Raw genomic sequence first — 25,703 nt, 5'->3', positions numbered from 1 at the left:
ACTGGCTGCCCCACCCCCGGCTCCGGCCCCGCCCCCGGCTCCGGCCCCGCCCTCCTAGGTACCTGCTTTCAGAGGACAGCCACGCCTCTTGGAAGCACCTGCAAGGACCTGAATGGTCCTAGCAGAGCTTCAACTGAGAGAACTGCAACAGGATTTTGTTTCACTAGTCCTGTGCCTCTAAACCAAACCACTCATCTGTGTGACCCTCACTTGCCTGCTCTGAACCCAGGAGACACATAAACAGCCCTGGTAAGTAAACTAATAAATCCAGGGTCAGCTTTGTTCATCCTTGTTCGATTTCCAGTGTGTTTCGTTTTCGTGTAAACCTGTTTGATTTGGGGGTGTTTGTAAGTTAAGAGACGGCTAAGACAGGAATCGACAGAGTTTGTTATGGTCAAAACCTGGACTAGCAGTGTGGAGATGGCTGTCTTTCATGGAAATTGAACTATTATTTAGAAAGGGCAAAAACAATTGACTTCCACTGTGGATGAGGAACCTGACCCAGAGAAGGGAAATGGTTAAGACAGTGACTCCATTTCACACTGAGGAAGTATGAGGCCTGTCTGAACCTGCCTGGGAGGGGGAGGGGAAGACCAGGGTTGCCCACTTGCTGGTGGGTAGAACCCTGACTGGCCAGAGTTGAAGAATGGAGATACTGAACTAATCACCCGTACTGGCTAACTCTGCTCCCAGCAGGAGTGGTGTGTGTGTGTGTGTGTGTGTGTAGATATTAGGCCTTGATCTAGTCACTTTTCTGAGTTAGCCGCCTCCTCTAAGAGTGGAAGGATAATTCATACCTCATAATAATGCACACAGTGAAGTACTCTAGAAATGGTATGGAGAGGAACAGCTGAATTTTCTCTGAATATGTAACAGAGAGCCTTAATAACGATATATATATGTGTATATATATATATATATATATATTGCTATTCTGTAAGCTGCTCAGCCTAGAGACTCTTCCAACAGGGCTGCAAATCCTTAGCTAGTCACTTGCAAGAAGGACCTTCAAGAATCAGAACTTGTGGGCTGGCCACGGGAGATCTCTCCCAGAAATCAGGTTTGCTCTTCCCTCCATTCCCTGGTCCTACCAGGAAAGACCCCGTGTGACCCCACACAAAGAGCTTCCCACTTCTCAGGGGCCTGTAAAGGTGATCATAAGGGCTCTTAGAAGAGGGGGTTGTGAGGTTGCAGTCAGCACTACCTTTAGGATGGCTATTGGGGGGGCATCTAACAGACCCATAACTACAACAACTGAACTGCTGCTGTGTCCAGCTCTTCCTCATGAAGATCAAAACCGTGGCTGTGTCCAGTCTCTTCCTCCTGTGGACCAGGCATGCAAACCTATTTACTCCAGGGCTCTTAGTTCGGTAGCTCTGGCCTTCCCAGCACACATCATCTGTGCCTTGCACTAGCAGAGATGCCCTTTTTAGGCTCCTCCTTCTGGCTGTGAGCTGCTAAAACAGAGGCAGACACTGCCACTCAATTGGTGTCTTTATTTTTATTTGTTTGCCATTTCCCATGGGGAACTGTTAAAGGGAGGCGCAAAAAGGCTGCGAAGGAAGCCACGGGCTGGGTTCTCCTCCATCCAGTGGAGGAGGTGACCAAGGATGTCCTAGAGTACCCAAGGAAGCCATTGCTATGTGGGCTGAGATGCACCGTGCAGTGATGTCAGACCACCTGAGTCCTGTCAGGAAACGCGGCACGATAGAAAACTGAAAAGGTTGAAGGAAACGAACACAGTGCATACGAAGCAAACTTCTAAATGTAGTGCAGGCACTAGGACAGCTAGAAGCGAGAAACCAAGTGTCTCCGACTGCCACTTGGACACACCTGTATCCCACTGCCCTGTGCCAGGCTGTCGGGCCACCAGTGCCCTCCTAAGACAGTCTCTGTTGGCTCTGAAGGTGCTGTGAGCCACAGATCGTAGACCACGGATGGGGAGATCCTGCAGCGTGAAGCACTGGGGCAGCCCACAGGAGGGCTGCATTGAGAATATCCAAGAGTCCCTCGGGGTCGGGAGGAGGTGGGGGAAGCGCTGGGAGCGGTAAGATCAGCACCTTTCTTTGGGCACAAAAAGAAGCCACTGTGTTAAATCTTCAATCACCAGGTGAGGGAGAAGGCTGATTAACTACAGAGCCGAAGGCAGGGCAGCCACGCCCCTTCACGTCCTTCCCCGGGACTCTGGGCCTGGTGTGCAGTGACCATTGCAGGGCCTGTGGGAACAGGGCCAGCTCAGCAGCCCAGCCAGTCTGATTTGATGCTTCCAAACTTCACACTCTTCAGACTTTGGTTCTCCAGCTTCAGGTAGTAGGCACCTTTGAAGAAGTAGCTGTGACCTGAAAGAGAGACAAGGAAGAGAGATTGGACCTACCCTCACCCGCATGGCACACGGGAGGTCCCTGGGAATCATCACACCTGCCTGGCATGGGGAAGAGGGTTTTCAACCTGGGAAGACCCTCTGGGCTGGAGGAAGAGGAATGGCTAGGAAACCAGGTCTCCCCATCCTTGGCTGCTCGATTCTGAGCCAGTGATCATAACACCAACCTCTTAGAGCAGCAGTTCTCAACCCATGGGTCCCAACCCATTTGGTGTCACATATCAGATATCCTGCATATCAGATATTTGCATTACAATCCATAAGACTAGCAAAATTACAGTGATGAAGAAGTAGCAACAAAACTAATTTTATAGTTGGGTGTCAGCACAGTATGAGGAATTGTGTTAAAGGGTGACAGCATTAGGAAAGTTGAAAACTGCTCTCTTAGAGCTTGATATGAGATTAAATTAGATAATACTTGCTACTGGTGACAAAAGTACCTTCCTGAGCATAAGCACCAAGCCAAGAACTTTCATACATCAGGGGATGGGAAGTAGAAGGGTCTCAGGCCTACCAGGTTTGTTAGGTCCATACAAATATTTGCTTCTTTTTGTCTTTAATTCTGAAATGTTGCTAAGATGGAAACACATCTGGCAATGTCACATGAATATGCAGATGCCTGGTCTCTCTTTAAACCTCTCATCAAACTGAGAAGCAATCCTTCCCTGCCAATCATCATTCACTCGCCTGTGGTTCCTTACATAACACACCACACACACACACACACACACACACACACACACACACACACACACTCAGGCCCCCCCCACTCAGATACACTTAGCTACTACATACATACACACAAACTCTCACACACAGTTAGCCACTCCCATGCACACAAACACACTCAGGCACAAACACATACACACATGCACTCAGACCCATACATGTACACACTCACTCTCTCACACTCTCTCACAGACACACAGGCATTCATACACTCTAAGACCCCCTACTCTCATGCACATGCATACTCAGACCCACACAAGCACACATATGTACATACTCACACATGCACACACTGCACACACATGTTCTCACTCATACATTCACACACTCACATATGCATAATTTGTTTTCTACTGTTTCCTCTCCTGGCCTCTAGAGGCTTTGGCATCTGTGAATTCCTTCAAACAGACACTCCATTTAAAAGCCTAGCTCACAGTATAGACTTGATAGATGTTTGGCTGAAGGTAACCCTTAACAGAGCACCTGATTATACACAGATTTGCTTTCCTTCTGTGTTCATGAGACCTTTAGCTATGGGAGCTCAGGGCTATGAGCTTTACAGATGCTAAGAGCATACACACACACACACACACACACACACACACACACACACACACAGACACCACATTAAAAAAAATAAAACCTTTTGTGGAACTGAATTCAAACCTCCTCTCAAAAGCCAAACTGACTTCATTTCCAGGACCCTAGAGAGTCGCAGAAGCCTCCCTGGGAATATGGTTTTCAAATTCCAAATGCTTTCCTGTGCTGACACTGCAAACAAGCAAGCAGCTGGGTGGGAGGTCACTGCCACGGGAGTGACAGAGCACAACAGAGTTTGCCTTGTCTCAAGTGGAGCCATGCTTCTGACGGGAGGTGCTCACAAGGCCTCCCGAGAAACCCAATACAGCCTGGCTCAAGCCCCAGAATGAATCCAGGGCACCAGGCCATGTTCCTGGTCCCTGGAGGCCTCCCAGCCCTCCTCTGTTGTGGCTGCAGGCCCTGCAGCTGTGAAGGGGCCTTTCTAGGTCTTCCAGCCTGGCGCTTGGCTGGGGCAGCAAGGGGTCAGGAGACTGGCTGCCTTCCCAGCACTGAGCTAAAGGGACTGGTTTGTTTTCCAGGACGGCATGGCTGCCCTACAGGAGTGTGTACAGAGGAGGAGCTGCTTCCTGGCTGGGGGCAGGCAGTCCTAGAATGCCAGCAGAGCCTGGGTAACTCACCACCGCCCTGCAGGTCCACAACTGCACTCAGGTTGTCGGGGATGGCGTTCCAGGAATCCGCGATGAGCTTAGGGAAACCAGGATCCATTTTCTTCTTCACCTCATTGTATCTAGGGAAAGAGTAAGAGAGAAGCAAATGGCCTCCCTGAAGGCCAACACCCCCCACCGCTGACCAATTTCACCCCCGCCCTCATACGAATCCTGGAGAGAAGGATCCAAAGGATAGCACAGAGTGGGCTTCAGAAAAAGACTTGGACCTTCAGAAGGAAAGTAGCAGCAGTGCAAGGGCCTAGACACGGCCCCGCTCTGAATCCCACACTTCTGCTTCCTAATTGCATGGCTTGAGACAATCTCTAAGAGCAACAGTGTCATTGCCACCAAGAAGCATGTTTATGTCTCTCCCATGTCTGGTATTCAGCAGGGATTTGGGAACGTATAGTTCCCTTGCCAACTTTTGAAGAAAAATTTCTTTTGAGATGTATTTATTTTTATTTTTATGTGTTTAGGTGTTTTGCCTGCATATATGCCTGTGTGCCACGTGAATGAATGCCCTCAAAAGCCAGAAGAGGAAGTCAGATTCCCCTGGAACTAGAGTTATATATAGATGTTTATGAGCCTTGTGGGTACTGGGAATTGAACCCAGGAGCTGCTCAGCCATGCCTCCAGCCTCTCCCTCACAACCTTTGATTCCCGGCTGCAGTCTGAGGACCAATGGACCAGACCCATGATTCTTTCACTGTGCGGTTTGAACAAATTGCTGCTTCTTCATCTGTCAAGCAGAGATGACAAGCCGTGCCTGGGAGTTAACCAAGGCTCAGAGAGTGAGGTTACAATGCAATGTGGTGGGTGTGATTTCAAGGGCATGAGTCACTGGCAGACGGCATGCCACCCCTGTCCCAGCTGTAGCTGTCACGGTACATGTTCTTCTGGGCCCTGTCTCTAATCCAGGTCAATACCTTAAGCATTATGAAGTCTTTGTCCATGGCTCTTGTTTTAAGTTTCTTGGAGAACCTGTTAACTGCTGTCCTTTTCATTCCTTCTCTTCCCGCCCTCTGCCCCTCAAACTACTAGTGTTATTATACACATTTAACATTACAAAAGCTAATGTGTTCCTACTGTGTGCCTGTGGCTATGTCAGTAGAGGACACAAACCTCACCTTTTTGGAGAAAAGTTCCAAGCAGATCACTTTGGATCCTATCCTGGTGATGGGCAAGCTTTCTTTCCTCTGCAGTGTCCTGGGTGGCTCTCCTTTCCCCCCAGTACAGCGCTGCCACCTCCACCAGGGGTTCCAAGCATAGGTTACCCTAAGGCTGTCTTTTTAGGGGTTTCCCTTTCCGTTTATCACCCCAAGAGCTGTCAGTGACACCTTCATAACCACAGCTTCATCTGAGACAGTTTCTTGAGAAGGCTGTTTCTTCAAGGCCCAAGTTACCAAAACCAAGTCCCCTAACTCAAAACTGACCACCACCACTGAGCCCACTGTATTACAAAGCTCCTGGAATAACAATGGTACAGAGATGTACATGTGTCCCAAGCCCCAAGGGCTTCCCCTAGCACAAGCAGAGGGCAGAAATCAGCCCCACTGTATAGGTGAGGCTCAGAGAAATGAAACAGCTTGCTTCTTGAAAGTTCTTTCCACCCAGAAAGCCTACAGGTCTACGTCAGGAGAGGTGTCACCTCCTCTCTTTAGCCTCATTATCTTGACAGCTTATCTACAGATGTAGAAGGTGCAATATAAAGTGTCAGAAGAGACATTTGTGTCCCAGGTTTCTGGGGTGTCCTTGACCCATTTCAGCCTTAGTATCCTTTGTCCAGAAATAGAGCTGATCACTATATCTACATTAAATGAAAATCCAGATGCTGTGCACAGCCTCCACCTAAAGCAAGGCACAGGTCTGGAAGGAGTCACCAGTATTAGATGCAAATGTATCTGAGTTCTGCGCACCGCATGTAAAGGCCACTGACTATAAACTTGTGGTCTCTCGGGAACTTTCAAAGGCAGCAGCTGAGTTCTTACTGGCATGCTGGGGGCAGCTGCTCACCCCATCTCTCCAAACTCTCTTTTCCCTGCAACCATGGTCCAAGAAAGTGTCTCAAGGTCTTGTGCCACCTTTCCTGGGAGGGACCTGGCTCCTTAAAATGCACAGTCCAGAACCTAGGATCAGCACTATCTGCCCAAGCCCCTTTAACGAAGGCTCGTGGGGCTTCCTCAGCAGAAGGCGGTATCTGTTGTGTCTTCTAGAGCTCGAGGAAGGCCTTGTCAAAGAAAAGGATTAGAAGAAACCAGCAAAGCATTTCAAGGCCTATGAGTTGGTGGATGCATGCACACTCCTGCTCATATGGGGCATGTCTGTTCTTGCATGTGTACACACATAGGGCGTGTGGTAGGAAGGCTGGGAGAGAGTGTCCCATGCAGAGCAGGGGAATCACCTAGGCTTTAGGATTCTGAGATTCCTGAGTCACATGTCTGTGACTCCACTTCTCTGACCCACCACACTCAGATTTAAAGATTTAGAGTGCCCATGAATTCAAGAGCCCTAAGATGCCATTTGAAGTGCGTGGGCGTGCTGGGGAGTGTTCCGGAGCCCATGGACGAAAGGTCTGCTCAGTGGTTTCCTGACAGACTGTTTTTCTGCTTCAGGCTTGAGATACCAATCAGCTTAGGTTGCTAAGTGTCTCAGCGGTGCCTCCAGAATTCCACCCTGCCATGGGCAGCCTGGGGACATAGCAGTTTCTGAGTCAGGGCAGTTTCGTGTGGGGAGAGGGGAAGAGAAGGAGGAGGAGACTGAGACCTTGAAGGAAGCAGGAATGTTTGTTCAGGGACAGCAAAGTCTGGGAGTTCCATCAGTGGCTCCTGGTTTGGCCTGGCTGCCTTGACAGCCACAGAAGCGGGGAGAAGGGCAGAGTGACGGAGACACTCGGGAGAAAGAGGAAAAGCAGCTTTAAGCATAGCTCTGGGCCAGCACACTTACATATAAGTGGACCATGTCCTTTAGTTTCTTTGAGCCTAAGTTTCCTTAGAATTATAAGCACGCTCCAGAGTTTGAGCTATGTCCATGGGCACTGCTTTCTGTGGCCCATCATTCAGACCTCTGCCTCTCAGTGTTGGAGCCTTCTCTCTTGCTTCTAAACTGCTCGCCTGCCAGGCCTCACCACTGGCCAGGCCTGCAGACTTGAGGGAGGGTGCCTGCTGCAGACATTGGGAAGGATCTCTGTGGCTGCAGACATGGAGGAGGGTGCCTGCTGCAGACATGGGGGGAAAGAGTCCCTGTTGCTGCAGACATGGGGGAGGGTGTCTGTGTCTCCCTGGGCCTGGCTTGGATTTAGTCTTCCTCGTTTCCCTCTGCTGCCCTGCCTATACCTTCCCTCCCTGGGTCTCCACTGCATCAGGAAGAGGAAGACATTCTCCAGGATCAGGATGCCAGGCCTCAAAGCTGCGCTGTCACTTCATGGCCATGGGACTTGAAGCTAGTTATTCAGCCTTTCGAAACTCTGTCTTCTGCATGTGAAAAGTGGGAAGAATAGTGATTCCTACTTCATTGGGCCTTACAATAGCACCTGGCACACAGCAGCAACAGTAGCAGCAATTATCTGTATGTGTATCACCAACTCGTCTGTGATTTGCCGTAACAAGAGGGTCTAGAGTAGATCTCTGCAGGCCCAATCAGAGGCAGTGAAAAAGGAAAGAGGATTCTAGCCAGAAAAACCCTACCTATGTCATGAGGAGGGAGCACTCTGTGGTGTCTTCTCTTGGAGGGCCTGCTGCCAGAAAGGCTAAAAACCAGGGAAAGGATGTCTACCCACACTGTGTATATCAAGCCACAGAGTGTCTTGCCACATAAAACTGGCCATACTGCCATTCCACTTAGGCCCCCCTACCTCCAGAACTTGTCTCCAGCGAAGATGTATGTCTTCTTGTTCTTACTCCAGTTAAAGGCAGCATCTACTCGCTGGACATCAGGGGGCAACCCCAGGCTGGTCAGTGGTTTGGGATACCCTCGCTCCAGGGTGCTGGCAGAATAGACCCAGTACTCATTCCCTGGGGGAAGGGTCAGAAGGTGGGTTAGTGGCTGTGGAAAATGCCTCAGGCCAATCCTGCCCACCCCATCACACACACACACACACACACACACACACACACACACACACACACACTCTAAAAGTCTAACTTAAAGCAGCTACTGGCCAAGGCTCTAGCACTAGAAAGATGTTAGGGAAACGGCACTGGAAGGGGATTCTGTTTCCTTTAGAAAAGGAACCAGAAGATTGACAAAGGGACCAGGGGAAAGGAAACCTTCCCCGTGTGGGTGGGGCTAGTTGATGCTGAGTATCTAGACCACATAGATAAATCCCATGTGTGTTGGCTAGTTTTTTTTTTTCTTCCTGTCAGCTTGACACAAGTTAAAGTTATCTGAGAAGGAGGACTCTCAATTGATGAAATATGCCTGCATAAAATCGGCCTGTCGGCAAGCGCCTGAAACGTTTTTTTTCTTAATTACTGATTGATGTAGGTGGTCCGGGAGTGTGTAAGAAAGCAGGCTGAGCGAGCACAATGGGGACCAAGCCAGTGTTTGTCCGTGGTTCCTGGTTTAGTTCCTGCCTTGAGTTCCTGCCCTGACTTGCCATCATGCCACACTACAACTGTAAGCTGAAATTCGCCCCTTCCTACCCAAGTTACTTTTGAACATGGTGTTCTATCACAGTAATAAAACCAACTCAGACACTGTGCTTTGGGAAACGACGCGGAAATGGATCCTTAAAGGAGATGGCACACGTGCAGGAGCCTGGGAACTGTGGTTTGGTGGAGGAGTGGATCCAGTTAAACGGGAACCCAGGGCCAGCGAGAGCCTCCCACACACCTGCAAAGAACACAGCTTTCTCTTCCTGCGGGGCCTCGTACACAGCATCGATCTTTTCTGGGAGCTCAGGCCAGAATGTGGCCACCAGCAAGGGCCCTGTGGGCTTGTCACGTGGTGTCACTGTCCGCCAAATAAACCTGGGAATAGGAATGGGACACAGGAAGTTACTCTGCAGCGCTAACCAGCAAGCCCACTCAGAAACACAGTGGAAGGTGGCAAGGTCTGAAGAAGGTTGGAGAGGGACACTGAGGAACAGGACACTGCTCTGCAAGATGCCACCCTTCCCTCTTGCCCCCACCTCCTCCAGGAAGCCTCCCCAGACTGTCTGTTTACTGTGTCTCCTAACTCAGTGCCTCTTGAATATACTGAGCGCCTGGAGCAGCAGTTGTTCATCTATCTGTCCTATTGGATCGGAAGCCAGCGGAGGTAGGGGCGGGTGGCTCTTCAAAGCATTTTCTGAATTTAAATGGAATGAATGTGTGTGCCTTGGCAAAATAAGAGCTACATTTACTAAGGGAGTACTGAGCGGCAAGCACGTTTATGAATGAGCCTTGTAAAATGCAAGCCTCCTAACTGCATAATAACATGTGTGCTTGGTGATCTATCTGCCCAGCATCCGGCATCTCTCTCTCCACCATCCTTCCTCTCAGCTCCACACTTATAACCATCCTTCAACACCAGGAGCCTCCACTGCCCATGACATCATCCTCGGCCTAGGAATGAGGCCTGGGTGTCTCCAACCTTTTGACGTCATAACATGACTTGTCATTGCATTTCCAAAACAAAAGCTATCCTCAGCTGCAGTGACCTTAGTGGCAGGCTGGTCACGGGTGAGCCACTGGCTCTCTGACTGTGATCCTCAGGCCAGTGGGCTGAGCAGCACCTGAGCATGTGTGAGAAATTCGAATTTCTGGGCCTGACCTGAGATCTGTAGAGTAGATGTCTCTGACTTAAGGTTGAGACTATGTCTGAACAAGCCTTCCAGATGACTCTGCCAAAGATGGTTATCTTACCAGTCCTTGCCATGTGTCTTACATCAGAAAGACAAGATTGAGCAGATAGACCAGGGTCTCCCCTCTAGACATCTCTCTCTCTCCCTCCCACCTGACTCCACACTCTGGCTGGATGTGGGAAGTCTGTGGTCCCATCTGCCGCCAGCAGACATCTTAGAACCCAATCTTGGCACACAGGCCATGCAAAGGTGTCAACGGGCAAAGACAAGTCACTTTCCCTCCTCTGCCCTTTAAAACAGCCCACCCCTGGACACTATACCATAAAAAAGCATTTTTTTTTACACTTTTTAATTGGGGGCAGGAGAAGGTGATAGCTCTATTAACAGCACATACAAGCAGGGTCGTGATCCTAATTTGCCAAACCGCCCTCAGATAGATTATGCTATTACCTGGATTCAGTTACACATCCAACTCCAAAATCCATATTCAAGGATCTTGTAGCACAGCCCTGTCCTCCCAGAGCCTGGCACCATATTTGTATATGTTCACTGTTTAATCATTTACAGTGAAAAGTATTCTGTAGTACTGCCCTGTCCTTCCAGAGCCTGGCACCATATTTGTATATGTTTACTGTTTAATCATTTACAGTGAAAAGTATTCTGTAGTACAGCCCTGTCCTCCCAAAGCCTGGCGCCATATTTGTATATGTTCACTGTTTAATCATTTACAGTGAAAAGTATTCTGTAGTACAGCCCTGTCCTCCCAGAGCCTGGCACCATATTTGTATATGTTCACTGTTTAATCATTTACAGTGAAAAGTATTCTGTAGTACAGCCCTGTCCTCCCAGAGCCTGGCACCATATTTGTATATGTTTACTGTTTAATCATTTACAGTGAAAAGTATTCTGTAGTACAGCCCTGTCCTCCCAAAGCCCGGCGCCATATTTGTATATGTTCACTGTTTAATCATTTACAGTGAAAAGTATTCTGTAGTACTGCCCTGTCCTCCCAGAGCCTGGCGCAGATATTTGTATATGTTCACTGTTTGATTATTTACAGTGAATCAATTCAGAGAGCCTATTGAACATATGTTTAGGTCCTTTTGATATAAAGTATGATGTAGTGTCAGAACCAGCCCTGGCCTGGGCATGGGTGCAGAGCCATTTCTGAGACTCCCACTTCTGACAGCTCTACACGTGGTCACAGTTTCCACAGTGGCAACTGCACCAAGCTAGGGACCTTGCTGGATACTGGAGCCCCCACTTACATCAGTGGTATCGAGTCACTAACACTGGTTTGGGCACTAAGACCTAACTATAACTGACTTGCTGCATTTTGAGTCTCACTTCTCTCTACCTTCTTGTTGTCTTCAACTGGCCAGCGGCAGACGCTGTGAAGGGCAGGGCACGTGTAACCCACAGCTGTCCCCAATGTCGAAAGAAGCCCTTCGGGGAACAGAAGACATTCCTGGAGTATCTTTTAGCCTCCCGAGGCTCTCTGTCCCACACTGTGTAAGTCAGGAACTTTTATCTGTCCCTGCTTTGTGATTCCTAACCTGCCACCACTGTCACCATCCACCAGAATGCTGCTTCCCCTCAAAGGTCCTGTTGAGAGGACGCCCACACCATGAAGTCTTCCCGGACAGGGACATCTGTACAGAGAAGCTCTTTGTATTGCTGTCAATTTGCTATGATTTTCTTCCCCTAACCACACAGGTGGTATACCGTTAAAGAACCTCCAAATCACTGGGGAAGTCGGGTAAAATGCAGATAGTAACCCTGCCCCCAAAGAGTCCAGTCAAAGGACTCAGGAGAGAGGGCAGAAACACTTTTTTAAAAAAAATTATCCCGTTCTAGGTGGTTCTAGTGTAGGAGGCCTGTGCACTTTTCTTGAGATGATATGATGTTAAATAGACCCCCATCCCCAGCACACTGTCTTTCTTTCCTTGGTTACCATCAAGACACTGGCACAATAGCTGCTAAATTATCATCTGTTGAGATGACAGCTAATGGACTAAACAAACACACTCTGTGCTGCCATTATTCTAAGCTCTAAACTCATCTGATTCCTATTTCTGCTCTATTTGAACGGGTAAAACATTAACCCCATCTTAGAGATGGGCAAACAGAGATGCAAAGAAAATTATTAACTTACTGGTACCCATACAACCTGTAGAGAGAGCTAGTGTAGTACTCTACATCCACAGCCCATTTTCCTAACTAGTATACTCTATGAATGGATGAGTGAATAATTGGATCAATGTATGGAAGGACAATGAAGACTAGATGGCCAGAGGAAGATGATAGATAGATAGATAGATAGATAGATAGATAGATAGATAGATAGACAGACAATGGTAGTGATGAATGGATAGATGATGGACAGACAGATGGATGAATGGACTCTATAATGAGGTCCTAGACAGTTCTTGACATTACCCAGGGATCTGGGGCGTTAGGGTGACTCTCAGCCATCTATCATGACCATAGCCTTGAAGAATGAAAGAAATAATCTCTCTCCACCTATGGTCACTTGCTATCTATATAGACAGCAATTTGGCCACTTGAGATCAATAGCATTCAGTGAGAAGGTCAATGGAAGACTGGCTAATTCCCCTACATTCTTCTCTCTGTCCTACTTTAGAATCATGTCTGCATGCACCTTACTATACGACAACACAGTCTATCTTTCAGGGCTGAGCTGGGGTGACTGGGATGCCCAGCTTAGCTATGCTCTTTAATTGCATCTGTAGAAGATTCTTAGATATGACATGCATCAAATCCTTCAATGAATGTGTGTGATTTTATTTGACCTCTTACACCCTGCCATCTGCCATAAGTATCTGCTAACTATAGGAGAATGAGTGACATGTAAAATGTTGCAAAAGCCTAGACAAGACCCCTGGTAAACCCATAATTCAAGAAAACCACCTCTGTGGTAAGCCACCAAGATCTGCATGTTGTGAGACACTGATTGCTTACCACAGATCATTCTGAGAGGCTCCAGGGGTTCTCAGCAAACAGTGGGAACACAAGAACCATGGGAAGGGACAGAGGATAGAGAGACAAAAGCAGTCTCACTCACCTGTCCTTGAAGAAGAAAATCTCACCACGGATCTGGGCAATGCCATCAAAGACAATGTCCTGTTTGCAGATCTCTGGAGTGACAGGTCCCAGCGTAGGTGTGGGGCCAGTACCGGTGTCAGTATCGGCATCAGGGGAGGGCCCTGGGGAATGGGGAAACATCTGAATTTAGACTCTCCCCAGCAACAAGACTTCGCATCACCAGGCTGGGCCCCAGTACTGCTCACTTAACCCATAAAGGCTAGAAGGAAGAAACATCCGCCCCAGTGTCGCCTGCACTTAGAGAGGGGAACTAAGGGAAACCTGAATCATATGTGATCTCTTACTTTAGGTACAGGGAAGTCTGGGGCCCTTCTAGGGGTATGACACTTTCTTAAGGGTTCCTAATGATAAGCAGCCACATTTGAGGAAACTCAGTCTGGAGAAGTGAATTGCTCCATCTTTTTCAGCTAGCCTGTGACAGGGCTGGACTGCAATGCCACACCTCAATGTCTAGTTCTTTAGTTCTTTCCCGGGTTCAGTGTCCCTAGACTTCCCAGACAGGTTCTACTTTCACTATTTTTCCTGGCCCAGGAACCACAAGGACTATTATATAATAGATTTCTCCTCTCTCTCTCTCTCTCTTTCTGGGCAGTAAACTGGCTTTTTAACCTCTGGCCTCTCCAAAAGCAGCACAAACAATAGGCAATCATAGGTTGCAGGAACAAATTGTTATGTTTCTATCACAAATTCAAACATCAACAGCTTCAATCCCATGCCAGAGAAAATCTTGCCCTGTAGTCAGTTCACTTTTCTGGAACCTGAACCCTACTTGACCACTGAAACCTCGTCCAGCCTTAGTTTACACACCTAGCAAATGGAGAGCCCTAGAAATGGCGAGCCAAGAAGGGTGTGAATGGCTAATTTAGAAAGGACAGGGGTGGTTGAGCAGCCCTTTGAAGCATTACTTCAAAGCCCGAGGACCAGTACCATTCGTGTTCATGGCCGTTCTGGCTAGATGAGATCTGTCATTTTCCACTTCTGTGGCCTCCCACCCAGGCTATGGGATGGTTGTAGACACCTCCACCCCGAAAGGCCCTCAAGCTGAGGCTTACCGTAGAGCTCCTGAATCCCCTTGATATCATCATGGGATAAGCGGAAGTTCTTAGTGTAGGTGTAGATAGGAGCCATCAGAGCTCCGGGGTCCTGTGAGTGCTCCAGCCCCAACGCATGGCCAAACTCGTGGGCTGCCACAAGGAACAGGCTATATCCTGAATGCCAAAGCAGGAACAGGGGGTAAGATTTGAGAGAGAGGCATCAAGACTTGCCTCATATGAAGGAAACTTTGGGGGACATCTTCAGGTAGGCCTAAAAGATCTTCAAGTGGCATGTATTAATTTTTCGCTTGTCCTGAAAGTTCTGTTGCTTTTGAGTCGGTCAGCCAGCATCTGCTTGCCCTTTCCCAGTGACAGTGCTTGTGCTATGAGGGAGAGCATCTGCTTCAAGGCACATCTGTTAAAAGTCATGCTTCCTGCTCTTTGTGAGAGTTGAGGTCAAACATGCTGCTCAGAATCTCAAAGAAGGAGAGCAATCGGGATAGTCTGGCCTCGGGGCTTCACCATTTGGAGTAAAACATCCCCTGCGAATGTGACTTGATAATATAGCATGCAACAACATCTCCAGCCTCATAGGGAAACTGAAACAAAATATACCCATGCCTGTATGTGCTGCTCAGGTTTGACCACAGAGAGAGCAGGCAAATCATGTACTATACCCTGGTGGCAAAAAATATATATATCAAAATTCTGTTCCTGGCTGTCTAGAACATGAGATCTTATTTGTGGATGTCATTGAAATGAAACGCAGAGCCAAGAATGGTGTTATATGGTTATAGTCCCAGTACTTGGTATGCTGAAGTAGGAGGACTGTGAGCTTGAGATCAATGTGGGCCACATAGTGAAACCCTGTCGCAAATAAATGAATAAGTTACGATGCTACCGCATTGCAGTGGGCGGGCTCTCACCTCAATGTGGATCACGACCTCATAAGAGGAGAGAGAAAGAGACGGGCACAGATATGGAACAGAGATGGACATGTGACAACAGAGGCAGCCAATAAAGTGATGTAGCTCAGAGGGAACACTTTGGTTTTAAACTTCCAGCCTCCAGAATCAGGAAAGAGTCAGTTTATGTTGTTTTAAGCCACCAGTATGTTATGCTTTGTATATGGCAGCCTAAGGGGCCACAGACTCTTCAAATGGATAGAGATCCCACCTTTGGCAGAAGTTGCAGAGCGGGGATGTCAGCATATCTCCTAGCATAGCATTTGGAGGGCAAGAAAAACTTCTAAGAAAAACTCATTTGGACAGCTGTGGTATTCACCGAGGTCCATTTTATCATGGGGGGGGGTAGTAGTAACAGAAGAAAAGAGTGTCCCAGTTAGCATTAACTGTCCATGTGACACAGTCTACAATCACAGCTAAAAACTCTCAATTGAGTAGTTGCCTTCATCAGGTTGGTCTCTGGGCATGTCTGTACAGAACTGTATTATTGTTAATGGATATAAGCGAATAGCCTACTGTGGGCAGCTTCATTCCCTGGGCTGGTGTAAGAAAGCTAGCTAAGCATGAGCCTGTGAGCCAGACAGCGAGGCCAGCAAACTGTGTTCCTGCACAGTACCTGCTTCCAGGCTCTCTCCTTAAGTTTCTGTCCTGACTTCCTTCAACACATTGTAACCTGAGAGTGTCAGCCTGTTTATTCCCATTTCCTCTCTAAGTATTTATTCACAACAACAAAAATGAAACTAGAACAGAGGCTCACTTAATTCTGGCAGGACCCGGACCCGTCCAGATATCTGAATGTTTTTGGAATACCTGAAACCTGAAATAAATCCTGGGTCTCTGGGCCCTGAAAACTAGACACAAAGCACCCTGCTCAGTTCTGGCAACAGTAAAGTCACTGACTGTCTCCTGCTAGTGACATGCCTGCCTGGAAAGGTGGCTGAGCAGAGTCTCTGCTCAGATGGGGAGGTCTGAAGGCACAATGGGGTCTCTTGTTATGGTAGTTTGAATGGAAATGGGCCCCAAAGGGAGCGGCACTATTAGGTGAGGTCTTGTCGGAGGAAGTGTGTCACTGTGGGGGCGGGCTTTGAGGTCTCTTTTGCTCAAGCTTCCCTCAGTGTGACTGTCGGTAGACTCCATGTTGCCCGCAAGATGTAGCACTCACAGCTTCAGCACCACATCTGCCTGCAGCTGCCATGCTCCCCTTCATGATCATAGAGGACTGAACATCAGAAACGGTAAGCAAGCCATGCCAATTAGACGGTGTCTTTGTTTTTTTTTTTTTTTCAAGACAGGGTTTCTCTGTCACTTTGGAGGCTGTCCTGGAACTCACTTTGTAGACCAGGCTGGCCTCGAACTCACAGAGATCCGCCTGCCTCTGCCTCCCAAGTGCTGGGATTAAAGGCGTGCGCCACCAACGCCCGGCTAGACCGTGTCTTTGTAAGAGTTGCTGTGGGCATGGTGTCTCTTCACAGCAATAAAAACCCTGACTAAGACACTTGTCTAGGGACACTGTCTGAGCTGAAAATAGTCTGAGTCTCAGAATATTCTAGCTAAGGTGTGGAGGAGTGTCCGGTGTCTCTACCAAAAGCCAGGGCCTCCTACCTTGGTCAGGACAGAAGCCCCACTTCCGGTCATCATCATAGGTAGAGGTGGTTGCACACCATACTTTCCCATCATTGCGACCGGCGCTGGTGCAGCTCTCATATTTGTTGCCCAGGAAGGTGAAGGGGAAGACACATGGGGCACCGTCCGAATTTCCACCCACAGTGGACATAGCTGTTGGGTAAGGAACACAGGTCAAGGGGCAGCAGAGGATCTGAGGCCACTACCAGGAAATAATGACAAGATATTGACATTAACATACACTCACTGGGTACTGATCCATCCTATTGACCCCCACCAATAACCCTGGCACAGTAGAGAGCCTGTAGCAACATCTCCATATCATAGACGGGAAAAGTGAGACTTCATGAAGAGTTTAAGGACTTGCTGAGCAGACAATGCTAGAAAGCAAGTATCAGAGCCAAGGTTGAAACCAAGGTAGTCACAGTTCAGAGTCCAGAACTGGACGCCTGTAGATAGGAGCAGAGGGGCCAGATGTACCGGCAGCTAGTCTTGGAAAAGGATGCCGTGGATGGACAAGTGGGTATTAAATGGCAAAATGCTTGCCTATGAGGGGCAGAGAGAGGCAGTGATACCCACCAGTCTCTGGGCAGAATCCATACTTCTTATCTCGGTCATAGTCCTCAGTGGTGCCACACCAGCGGTAGCCGTCTGTGCGGCCCTCGGTGGTACAACTGTTGTAGGAAGTGCCCTGGAAACGGAATGGGAACTTGCAGGGCTGTCCATCTGCATTGCCTCCCATGGTGAATAAGGCTGGGGAAGAGAGGGAGGGAGAAGATGCCATTGAAAGAGATGTCTGCTTGGGCAGCATTGGCTAGTAATTAAAAATATTAATTACAAACAATCTCTAGAGACCAGAGGGGTGGCTCTGCAGTTAAGAGCAACAGCTGCTCTTCCAGAGAATTCAAGTTTGGTTTCCAGCACCTTCCAGCACCCAGGTCAGATAGTTCACAACCATCTGTAACTCCAACTCTGGGGAATTTGATGCCTCTAACCTCAGATGGTACCTGCACTCATGAGTACATATTCACATAAAGACACACACACCTACACATAATTTAAAGCAATAAAAATAAATCTAAAAGGTCAGTTTCCCCTTGTTAGTGAAGATCTGCTCCTCCGAGAAAGCTCCAGTCCTGTCTGGACAGTTTTACTGCTGCTATGGCCCCTGCAGAAGGGAGAGGAGGAGGAGGCAGGGGCAGCTGGTATCTAAGCCTCCCATTCTGATAACCCTGGGATAGGGCCATGACTGGAAAACAGGGAGGGATAGGATCAAGGTCAGCCTGACTGTCTTGGGTTCCCCCAAAGCTTCCATCCCTCCATCCACTCCAGAGTTACAAAATGGTGTGGCTCTGGAATTGCCAACTAGCAAAACCACAAGTACGTAACAAGGACCATCTGTGCACAGCAGCGCCAGAGGTGACCTCACCAGGCCTGTTAACTCTACCACGGGCTGAATGGAGCCCAACCCCTGGCATTCCGATGTAGGACTGGGATGGGGGGAGGGTCTCTATCTTCACTGCTCTGTTCAGCCTCAAACGAGAAGCCTTTCCTAATAAATCAGGAGGAGTGGGACCTAGGCAAGAGGCGAAACTGAGTCCAGAGACTCTGGTGATCCAGAGTGGGGAAGAGTTAAGTGATCACTCTGATCCCACCAGCCGTGTTTCTGCTACCCAAAAGCCCATCTCCTCTGGGACCCACCCGCCTCCCAAAGAGAAGGTCGGAGAGCAGACACTGAGTCAGCCATCAGGAGGGCCTGAGTAATCACAACGGATGCTCCAAACCCAAACACGTGTGCACTGTGCGTACTTGCACCTGGCTAAGGACCAAAGAAATGGCCAGTGTCTGACACAGAGGGAACCTTTCCAAGCTCATGAAGTTGGAGGCTGTTTCCGTACCTATCCATAAAGCCTGTTCTAACAGAAGGGCTGACTCAGGGGTTTCTGTCTTTCCTCCTGTCCTTCTGGGAAATGCAAGACACAGACTTTTCTTTTAAAAATCCCTTATTTGCTAATCGTCAATAGCTTGAGTTTTAGTACAAAGTTGAGCTTCAGTGGTAAAAGCATAAACAGGCTGGGGATAGAGTTCAATGGTGGAGAAGAGTGTGTCTAGCATGTGAGAGGCTATGGGTTGGAAGTCCCAAAAAAAAAAAAAAGAAGGAAAAGAAGAAATATAAACAGGAAGACAACTAGAAACTCTTTGTTTCTTCCCTTCCGTCTAGATGATTGGTGCTAGTATTGTGTTGCAATAGGAAAGGGCAGGGAGAGCTGCAAACATACATACACAATTATATACAATTATAGTCCTTCACCCCAAACAAACTGTCCTTAGTCCATGACCCCAGAGAGTCTTTATGGGCTGAGGAATAAGCTAATACTTAGAAGTATGATTGTATTTTCTCCCATTTCTCCAGCATTTACTGGGCTTCCAATCTCTAGATCAAGTGAGAGGGCCTGGCCAAGTAGGAAGTCATGCATACTGTTAAAAAAGATTTATGATAAGAAAAGCATATCCAGGATGTTTTCAAAGTTGATTGAGTGTGTACATCAATACCCTCCCCTTTTCTACATTGTTACCTCAAGTGAGCTTAGATAACAATCTAAGGTTATCCTCATGTATGTTAGAAAAAAAAATAATATACCAAATCCATGAATTCATGAATAATACTGCTAACAGTGAGACTTTCAGAAACCTGAAGTGACTTATATATATATAAAGTAAGTACATATGGTCATACATCACTAAAGTAACATTTGAGTCACAACAGACCACACACATGGTGGTGGTCCCATAAGGTCAGACTGGCTGGTAACTTTATACCTTTCTCAGCTTGTGTAAGGATTCTGTGTTCCCATAGTGATGATGAACTTGCACAACTATACATTTCTAGAATGTGTACCTGACATTAATCAGGCTGTAATACCTGACATTAATCAATATATGGCTGTAACAGTAGAAGAGGGACAGAATGATGGCTAAAATCAGGACGATGGACACGGTTGAGGGGGATGATGAGTGACCGGCCTGTGGAATGTGGAAGGGGAAGGCATAGCAGGAACCCAGGCAGGCTGGGGGTCTAGGTAGGATAAGGGTTGGGTCCAGAGTGAACGCTCACCTTCATGGGGGCAGAAGCCGTACTTGCCATCCTTCTCGAAGTTGTAGGTAGTGGAACACCAGAGGAAGCCATCGCTGCGGCCGGCGTCAGTGCAGCTGTTGTATTCCCGGCCATTAAACAGGAAGGGGAACTTGCAGTACTCGCCGTCAGCATTCCCATACTTTACCCGGACCACTGCAGGGCACACAGAGCATGGAACCCACCTCTCCAGAGACTTCATCAGACACTAGGCTGTGGTCTTACCTTGGAAACTGGCTTCCCTTCCCCTCTCATTGCCCTGATCCCATCAGAGAAGACGAAAGGCTTAAGGTTGGTTTTGGTTGCTATGGAACAGGGAAGCATGCCAGTGGAGTCTGTCTTACCTTGCCCTTCCCCCAGGGTCCACAGCTCATCGTCATCAAAGTGGGAGTCTCCCCCAACACCAGTGCCCGGGGCGAAGGCGTGTGCCAGGAGTCCATCCTTGCCATCAAATGGGTATCCATCTCCATGCTCTGAAACCCACATTGATTCTTAGCTTTCAGCATCCCTCACTCCCACAGCTTGGTCCTTAAGTCTAGCCACACCCTAAGCTGTGTTTGGAATGCTCGGTCCTCCAAGCACCTGCCCCCTTCCCTTTTCTCTTTGTGGCTACCTAGGATAGGCATTGCAGGGAGTTAATGGAAAAGCTCTGGCTTGTTTGCTACCATTCAGTGGCCCAAACTACTCTCAAGTCCACGCGGTCCTCTTCACCTGCACCAATGACCCTTGCTGTCTTCATTGCTACCAACACCACTGTGCCCGCCCACACGCCTCCAGTGCCACTAAAGCATGCTGACCACGTTCCCTCCTGACACCCATGGCCTCCCATCAACACTGTCTTCCTCACCATGCCCTACTCTCCTGGCAGGCTGTCATCACGGCCCAGAGAGCTGGCCCTCAGGCCCACTGTGACAGCATGCTAGCCTTACTAACTCCCGTGTCTACACTGCTCTTCCCCTCCCACCGCTGTACCGCCTATAACACCAGCCTTCGTATTGGCACTGCAACCAGTGCATACCAACAGCTTATATGGGGGTTTGAGCCCAGATGCTATTCCACTTACTCCCATGTTGCTATTGTGACAACTGAATTTTAATTAAAAAGGTCTTTCATATGACTGTAAGTCCAAGAAGCCACTTAGGGGCTGTCATTTAGAGGGTGCAGTAGATGTTTGCTGCATGCAGGGTACACTGCAGTGCATTCTCTGCTCTCGCAGCCATGGCTCTACAGGGTCCCGGCAATGTTCTGCTCCTTCCATCTAAGCCACATCCAGTGCCGACACCTTCTGCCCTCAGGATCCCCACGTGTCTCAAAGGCCACATGGCCCTGCTGTCTCTGTGTTGCCCCGCTCTCCATCCCCCTTCTGCCTACCCCAGCGACCAAAGTTGATCATGATGTCCGCTTCCCCGTCATGGATTCGAGAGAAGCGCAGGGGAGTCACGTCACTCCACACTTGTAGGGCCCGAGCAAAGGCATCATCCACCGTCTCAGGGTCCAGGTCAGGTGTGTAACCAATGATCCTAGAGAGGGGAGAGACGAGTGTGAGTGTGCATATGTGCAACTGTGCAAGTGTCTATGTGCCCAGTGTGTGTGCATGTGTCCAAGTGCCCTGATGTTTCCAGAATCCCAGGCTTTCTCATCTCTCACTTCTGTCTGTGACAAGGGCACCAGAGACCTAAACAGAACAGTTTAGACAAAAGGCAGAGACCTCACCCTTGGTGAACACCAGTCACACAGGGTAGAGCTCTTAGCCCAATTAGCAACCAATCAAAACAACACAAGATTAAATTATAAGCTGCTCATCAAGCTTCCTCTACCTACTCCAATGACCCAAATGATAAAAACAATCGTCAACACGTATTAGACCCTTTCTCTGTAACAAACATTGTGAAAGCCCTTGATTTACATGTAATCTAATTTAGTTCCCCAATCACCCCTATGAGAAGTGGATTTTTAAACCCTCTTTCATAAGCAAGGATACCAACTCAGACTGCAGGAGAATAAGACCAGTGCCCCATGGTTAGTGGGTATGAGACTCAAGTCTAGGTCTGCCTCGTCTCTACTCATCAAGGGACTCTGTATGAAGAGTCCCTGAATGTTCATCTCTCAGTAATGACACTTCATGGGCCCCTGAATTGGGAAGGCAAGTCCCAAGGAGACTCACATCCCTCAGCCTGCTGGCCTTGCGTCCCCAGCCCCTCCTTGGCACCTGTATGTGAGCTGGTTCTTGTCCCACTTGGGCTTTCGGGGGAAGAAGTTGTAGTTGGCCACATCTGGATTGCCACAGCGTGGCTTCCGCATGGTCTCAATGGTGTTCTGGTCAAGGTCACCAGTCTCGGGCAGCCCAAAGAACTTCTGCATCTTCTTGAGGGTATCCTTCAGCACGAAGAGGTTGCAGCTCTCCTTGGGGCAGCCGTAGAAAGTATTCAAGTATTGCTGAAAGAGACAAACAGTCCGTCTCAAAGCCAGTAGCCACAGCACACAGTCCTGACTACTCCCCAGACACCTCCTACTTGGGACAGAACAGAATCAAGGAGTCCAAGGACATTGAGTAGAGTCTTAGGCTCCCAAGTGAGTTCTGTCACTCACCAACTGGGTGGTGTGCGCCTGTAAATGGTGCAATGACCTTTTATTTCTCTGAATTTAGCGGACGTGAGAGCCCATGCTTGAACCCTGATCTTCCAGCATCTATCTGAATGAACCTCCCAACAGGCCTAGACATACATTATCCTCCTCCTTTTTTCTTTCTTTCTTCTTTTTTTTCCTATAAAAAAATCCAAGAATTGTGTGCATGGGGTTTGGTAGCAGACCTGTGTTCAGTCTTTTCATCTGCAATTTCTCAAAAGACACCGGTCTTACTCTTCAGAGGGGCTGCCCTAAACTAGTAGCCAGCTGCTCAACAAACATTGTTTGATGTCTTCCCCATGTCAATCATCCTTGTGCTACTGCCTGGGCAAACTGATGATCCAGACAGGCACCTCTAGTCTGTAAGATCCAAAACCCAGTGTAGGAATGTGGGTGGAAATCACAAAGAAAGGAAATTTTAAATATGGGGGAAGGGCTGGCTGGAGCGGCGAAAGGAGCCAGAAGTGATGCTGACTGGCTCTCACATCCTTGGAGGCAGTACACGAAGGGGGACGGGAGGGCATGACAGCAGTGCCGATAATGGCAACATAACAGTAATAATAATGCCTGATGTTTACCGAGTGCCTCCCAGGTGCCAAACACTCTTCTAAGTATCTGGGAACACCTGCCCATTTATCACAAAGATGAACCGGTGCCGTTCTGACCCTCTGACTTCAACAAAATGGCCACTCCAGAAGTTACATCAGTCATCAGTGATGGCAAGGCCAGGAGGTGAATACACTCCCTAAGATGATTTGCAGGGAATAGTGTAAGTTCAAAGTCCCCTTTCTCTCTCTCTCTCTCTCTCTCTTTCTGTTTTATGACTTTTTCACTTTAAAGTCCAAGCTCAAGTTGAACCCAGGACTGACTTCACAGGTGTGTACCACCATGGTTGATTGGAGTCCCCCCACCCCAACCCTGCTTGTTAACTTCTCTTCATTTGGACTGCCTCTGGGCAACAATGGCTTCTTTAGGGTACAGAAGGAAGCCTAAAGCAACTGATCCGAAGTTCCGCTCTTACTATCAACCAATGGGCACACCACTGCTTTTAGACCCTTGAAGAAAAAGCAGCACTCTGATGAGTATTTTATGATCTCCCAACCCATCTACCCAGAGAGGATGGAGGCTATGAAGGGAGGGCTGTGGAGAGAGAATTGGTGTCTCATGCAGCAGGGACACCCAAACGCTATCCAAAGGCATGTGATTCCTAGTTCTGGGTAGACTGGGGAGGAGGCTGGCTGGAGGATTTCTAGAATGGTTAAATAAAGGCAATAAAGGTGCAGATGTCCTGAAACCTGATATCTAAGCCAATCCATGGCCCACGGATGGCTAGAGGTGCCTACTCTTCCTTGTGGGTATTACTTTGCAACTGTCTGGCAGTCTAGCTTATGCAACAGTGCTGCCAGGGAGTCCCAGGGCCAGGCGCAGGCAGGCTCACACAACATCTGAGCCATCTAAGCCGCAGCTCGGGAGGCTGGCCAAGGAGGAGGTCCTGCTGGCCGCTGGCCGACCCCAGCCCGACTCAGTCCACCCCCGCCCCACGCGCCCCGGCCCTCTGTGCCTGCTCCTCAAGCAGCCTGCTAGCCTGGAGGTTTGCTTCCTTGCATCCTCTGACCCCAGGGAAAAGTTCAAAGAAACTCAGCTCAGACACTCCTGGACAACTTCTGCCTTAAACCAAGTCACCAAAATGCCGTTTCTGCTCCCCTCCAGTCTCTATTACTTGCCAAATGGTCCCCTCCAGAGTCTCACCAAAGGCCTGTCTCCAGATGTATGCCAAAGTTTCCCAGAAATTAGCCAAGCCTTGCTTCGGTTATCCTTCTATGCGCAAAGGCTTATAAAAATTATATGTCAAAGTACGCCCCCATTTTCAAGAAATTCCCCATTAAATTGATTGTGCTAAAAGCCTACAAAGACACTTGCCAAGGGCTCTGTTGCCAGCTCTCCTGATGCATCCAAAAGACATTTATAAAGCCCACCTCGAACCAAATCCCCGAGGCACGCAAACAAAGTCTCTGTTATTCACAAAAACAACCCTTTCCAGATGTTTCCCAAGGCAATCTCCTTTGCTCCTTCCTGGTGCCTGGGATGTACCATGAACTTCCCCCAAGTAACTTATCAACAGACTCCTCTTACCAAAGCCCCCTTCCCATCGTTTACAAAAGCTAGCCAAGGAGACCCTCAAAGATGTTTACCAAAGCCCCTCCTGACTGTGTGCCAGTAAGGAGTCAGGGGGAGGATGGCCTGAGTCCTCCACTTTCAAAGTTTGTCTAAACTTGGCTGGATTGAAGCCCGCATAGCAACTTACCACTGCCAACTCTTTGTCTGTTTTGGGGGCGACATCGCCGGGGAACTTGATGATGGGCGATGGAGCGGCGATGGCGCGGCCCAGCAGGCAGCCCAGGAGGCAGAAAACCCGCAGAAGGCCGGCAAGCGCTCCCCAGGCCACTGGTGCCTCCATCGTTGCGCTCCTGGGCTCGGCGCGTCACCCCGAGGTCGCTGGCTGTGTGCTGGGGTCCGCCCGGCTGGCGCCTGCTCCACAAGGCGTTCTGAGATCCCCTTGCTGGATTGCCTCGGCTTCGCAGGGCTCAGGGGCTCATAACAGGGTTCCGCGTCCCAACCAGCTCCGCTACCGCAGATGTTTGCTGGTCCTGGCAATTCCTTTGTATACTTAAAGCCTAGGATGCAAACACTGCCTCCAGCCACGCTGGGGGAAGTCTAGATGAGCGGAAACAAGGGCGGGCAGACGCCAGATGTGGCCGGCTGGGCTGAAGAGTGCTGGCAGCACCCGGCCGAGTGGGGAGGGTAGGGGAGAGAGATGGGATAGAGGGGTGGCGCAGTCTGACCCGCCCCTCTCCTCCCCACTCCCATCCCCCCTTCTCAGCTTCTTTCCACCTCTTCTTACATTTCCCATCCCCCTTCTGGCTCCAGCTACCTCCAGCCTCCTTGCTCCATTGCTGGGAGCCTTCTCCACTTCGCCACCTCTAAGCCTGCGGGCTCCCCATCCAGGAGCACAGTTAAGGACCCTGGGGCTAAACATCTGGTGCTGTAAAGGCTCTTGA

General features: G+C 48.9%; 1 protein-coding gene and 1 long non-coding RNA gene across 2 annotated transcripts; one reads left to right on the top strand and one right to left on the bottom strand.

The window, feature by feature from the left end:
- The first annotated feature begins 62 nt into the window (after positions 1-62).
- Positions 63-13,104, top strand: LOC121135906. The gene is made up of 3 exons (XR_005873012.1): positions 63-249; positions 4,833-5,274; positions 8,839-13,104. It is a non-coding gene; the product is annotated as an uncharacterized LOC121135906 (long non-coding RNA).
- Positions 1,477-25,442, bottom strand: Mmp2 (matrix metallopeptidase 2). The gene is made up of 13 exons (XM_005079148.4): positions 24,950-25,442; positions 22,229-22,455; positions 21,391-21,539; positions 20,364-20,492; positions 20,002-20,175; positions 17,466-17,639; positions 16,866-17,039; positions 14,317-14,472; positions 13,224-13,365; positions 9,187-9,323; positions 8,207-8,366; positions 4,327-4,436; positions 1,477-2,339 (listed from the first exon to the last, which is right to left on the bottom strand). The coding sequence occupies exons 1-13, from the start codon at positions 25,100-25,102 to the stop codon at positions 2,236-2,238; spliced, it is 1,989 nt and encodes a 662-aa protein (XP_005079205.1). The 5' UTR covers positions 25,103-25,442; the 3' UTR covers positions 1,477-2,235.
- Positions 25,443-25,703: the final 261 nt, after the last annotated feature.

The sequence above is a fragment of the Mesocricetus auratus genome, unplaced genomic scaffold, assembly GCF_017639785.1.
Source record: "Mesocricetus auratus isolate SY011 unplaced genomic scaffold, BCM_Maur_2.0 Super-Scaffold_100045, whole genome shotgun sequence".
Lineage (NCBI taxonomy): Eukaryota > Metazoa > Chordata > Mammalia > Rodentia > Cricetidae > Mesocricetus > Mesocricetus auratus.
The sequence above is the reverse complement of the archived record's forward strand: the minus strand, read 5'-3'. Positions and strand labels throughout refer to the sequence as shown.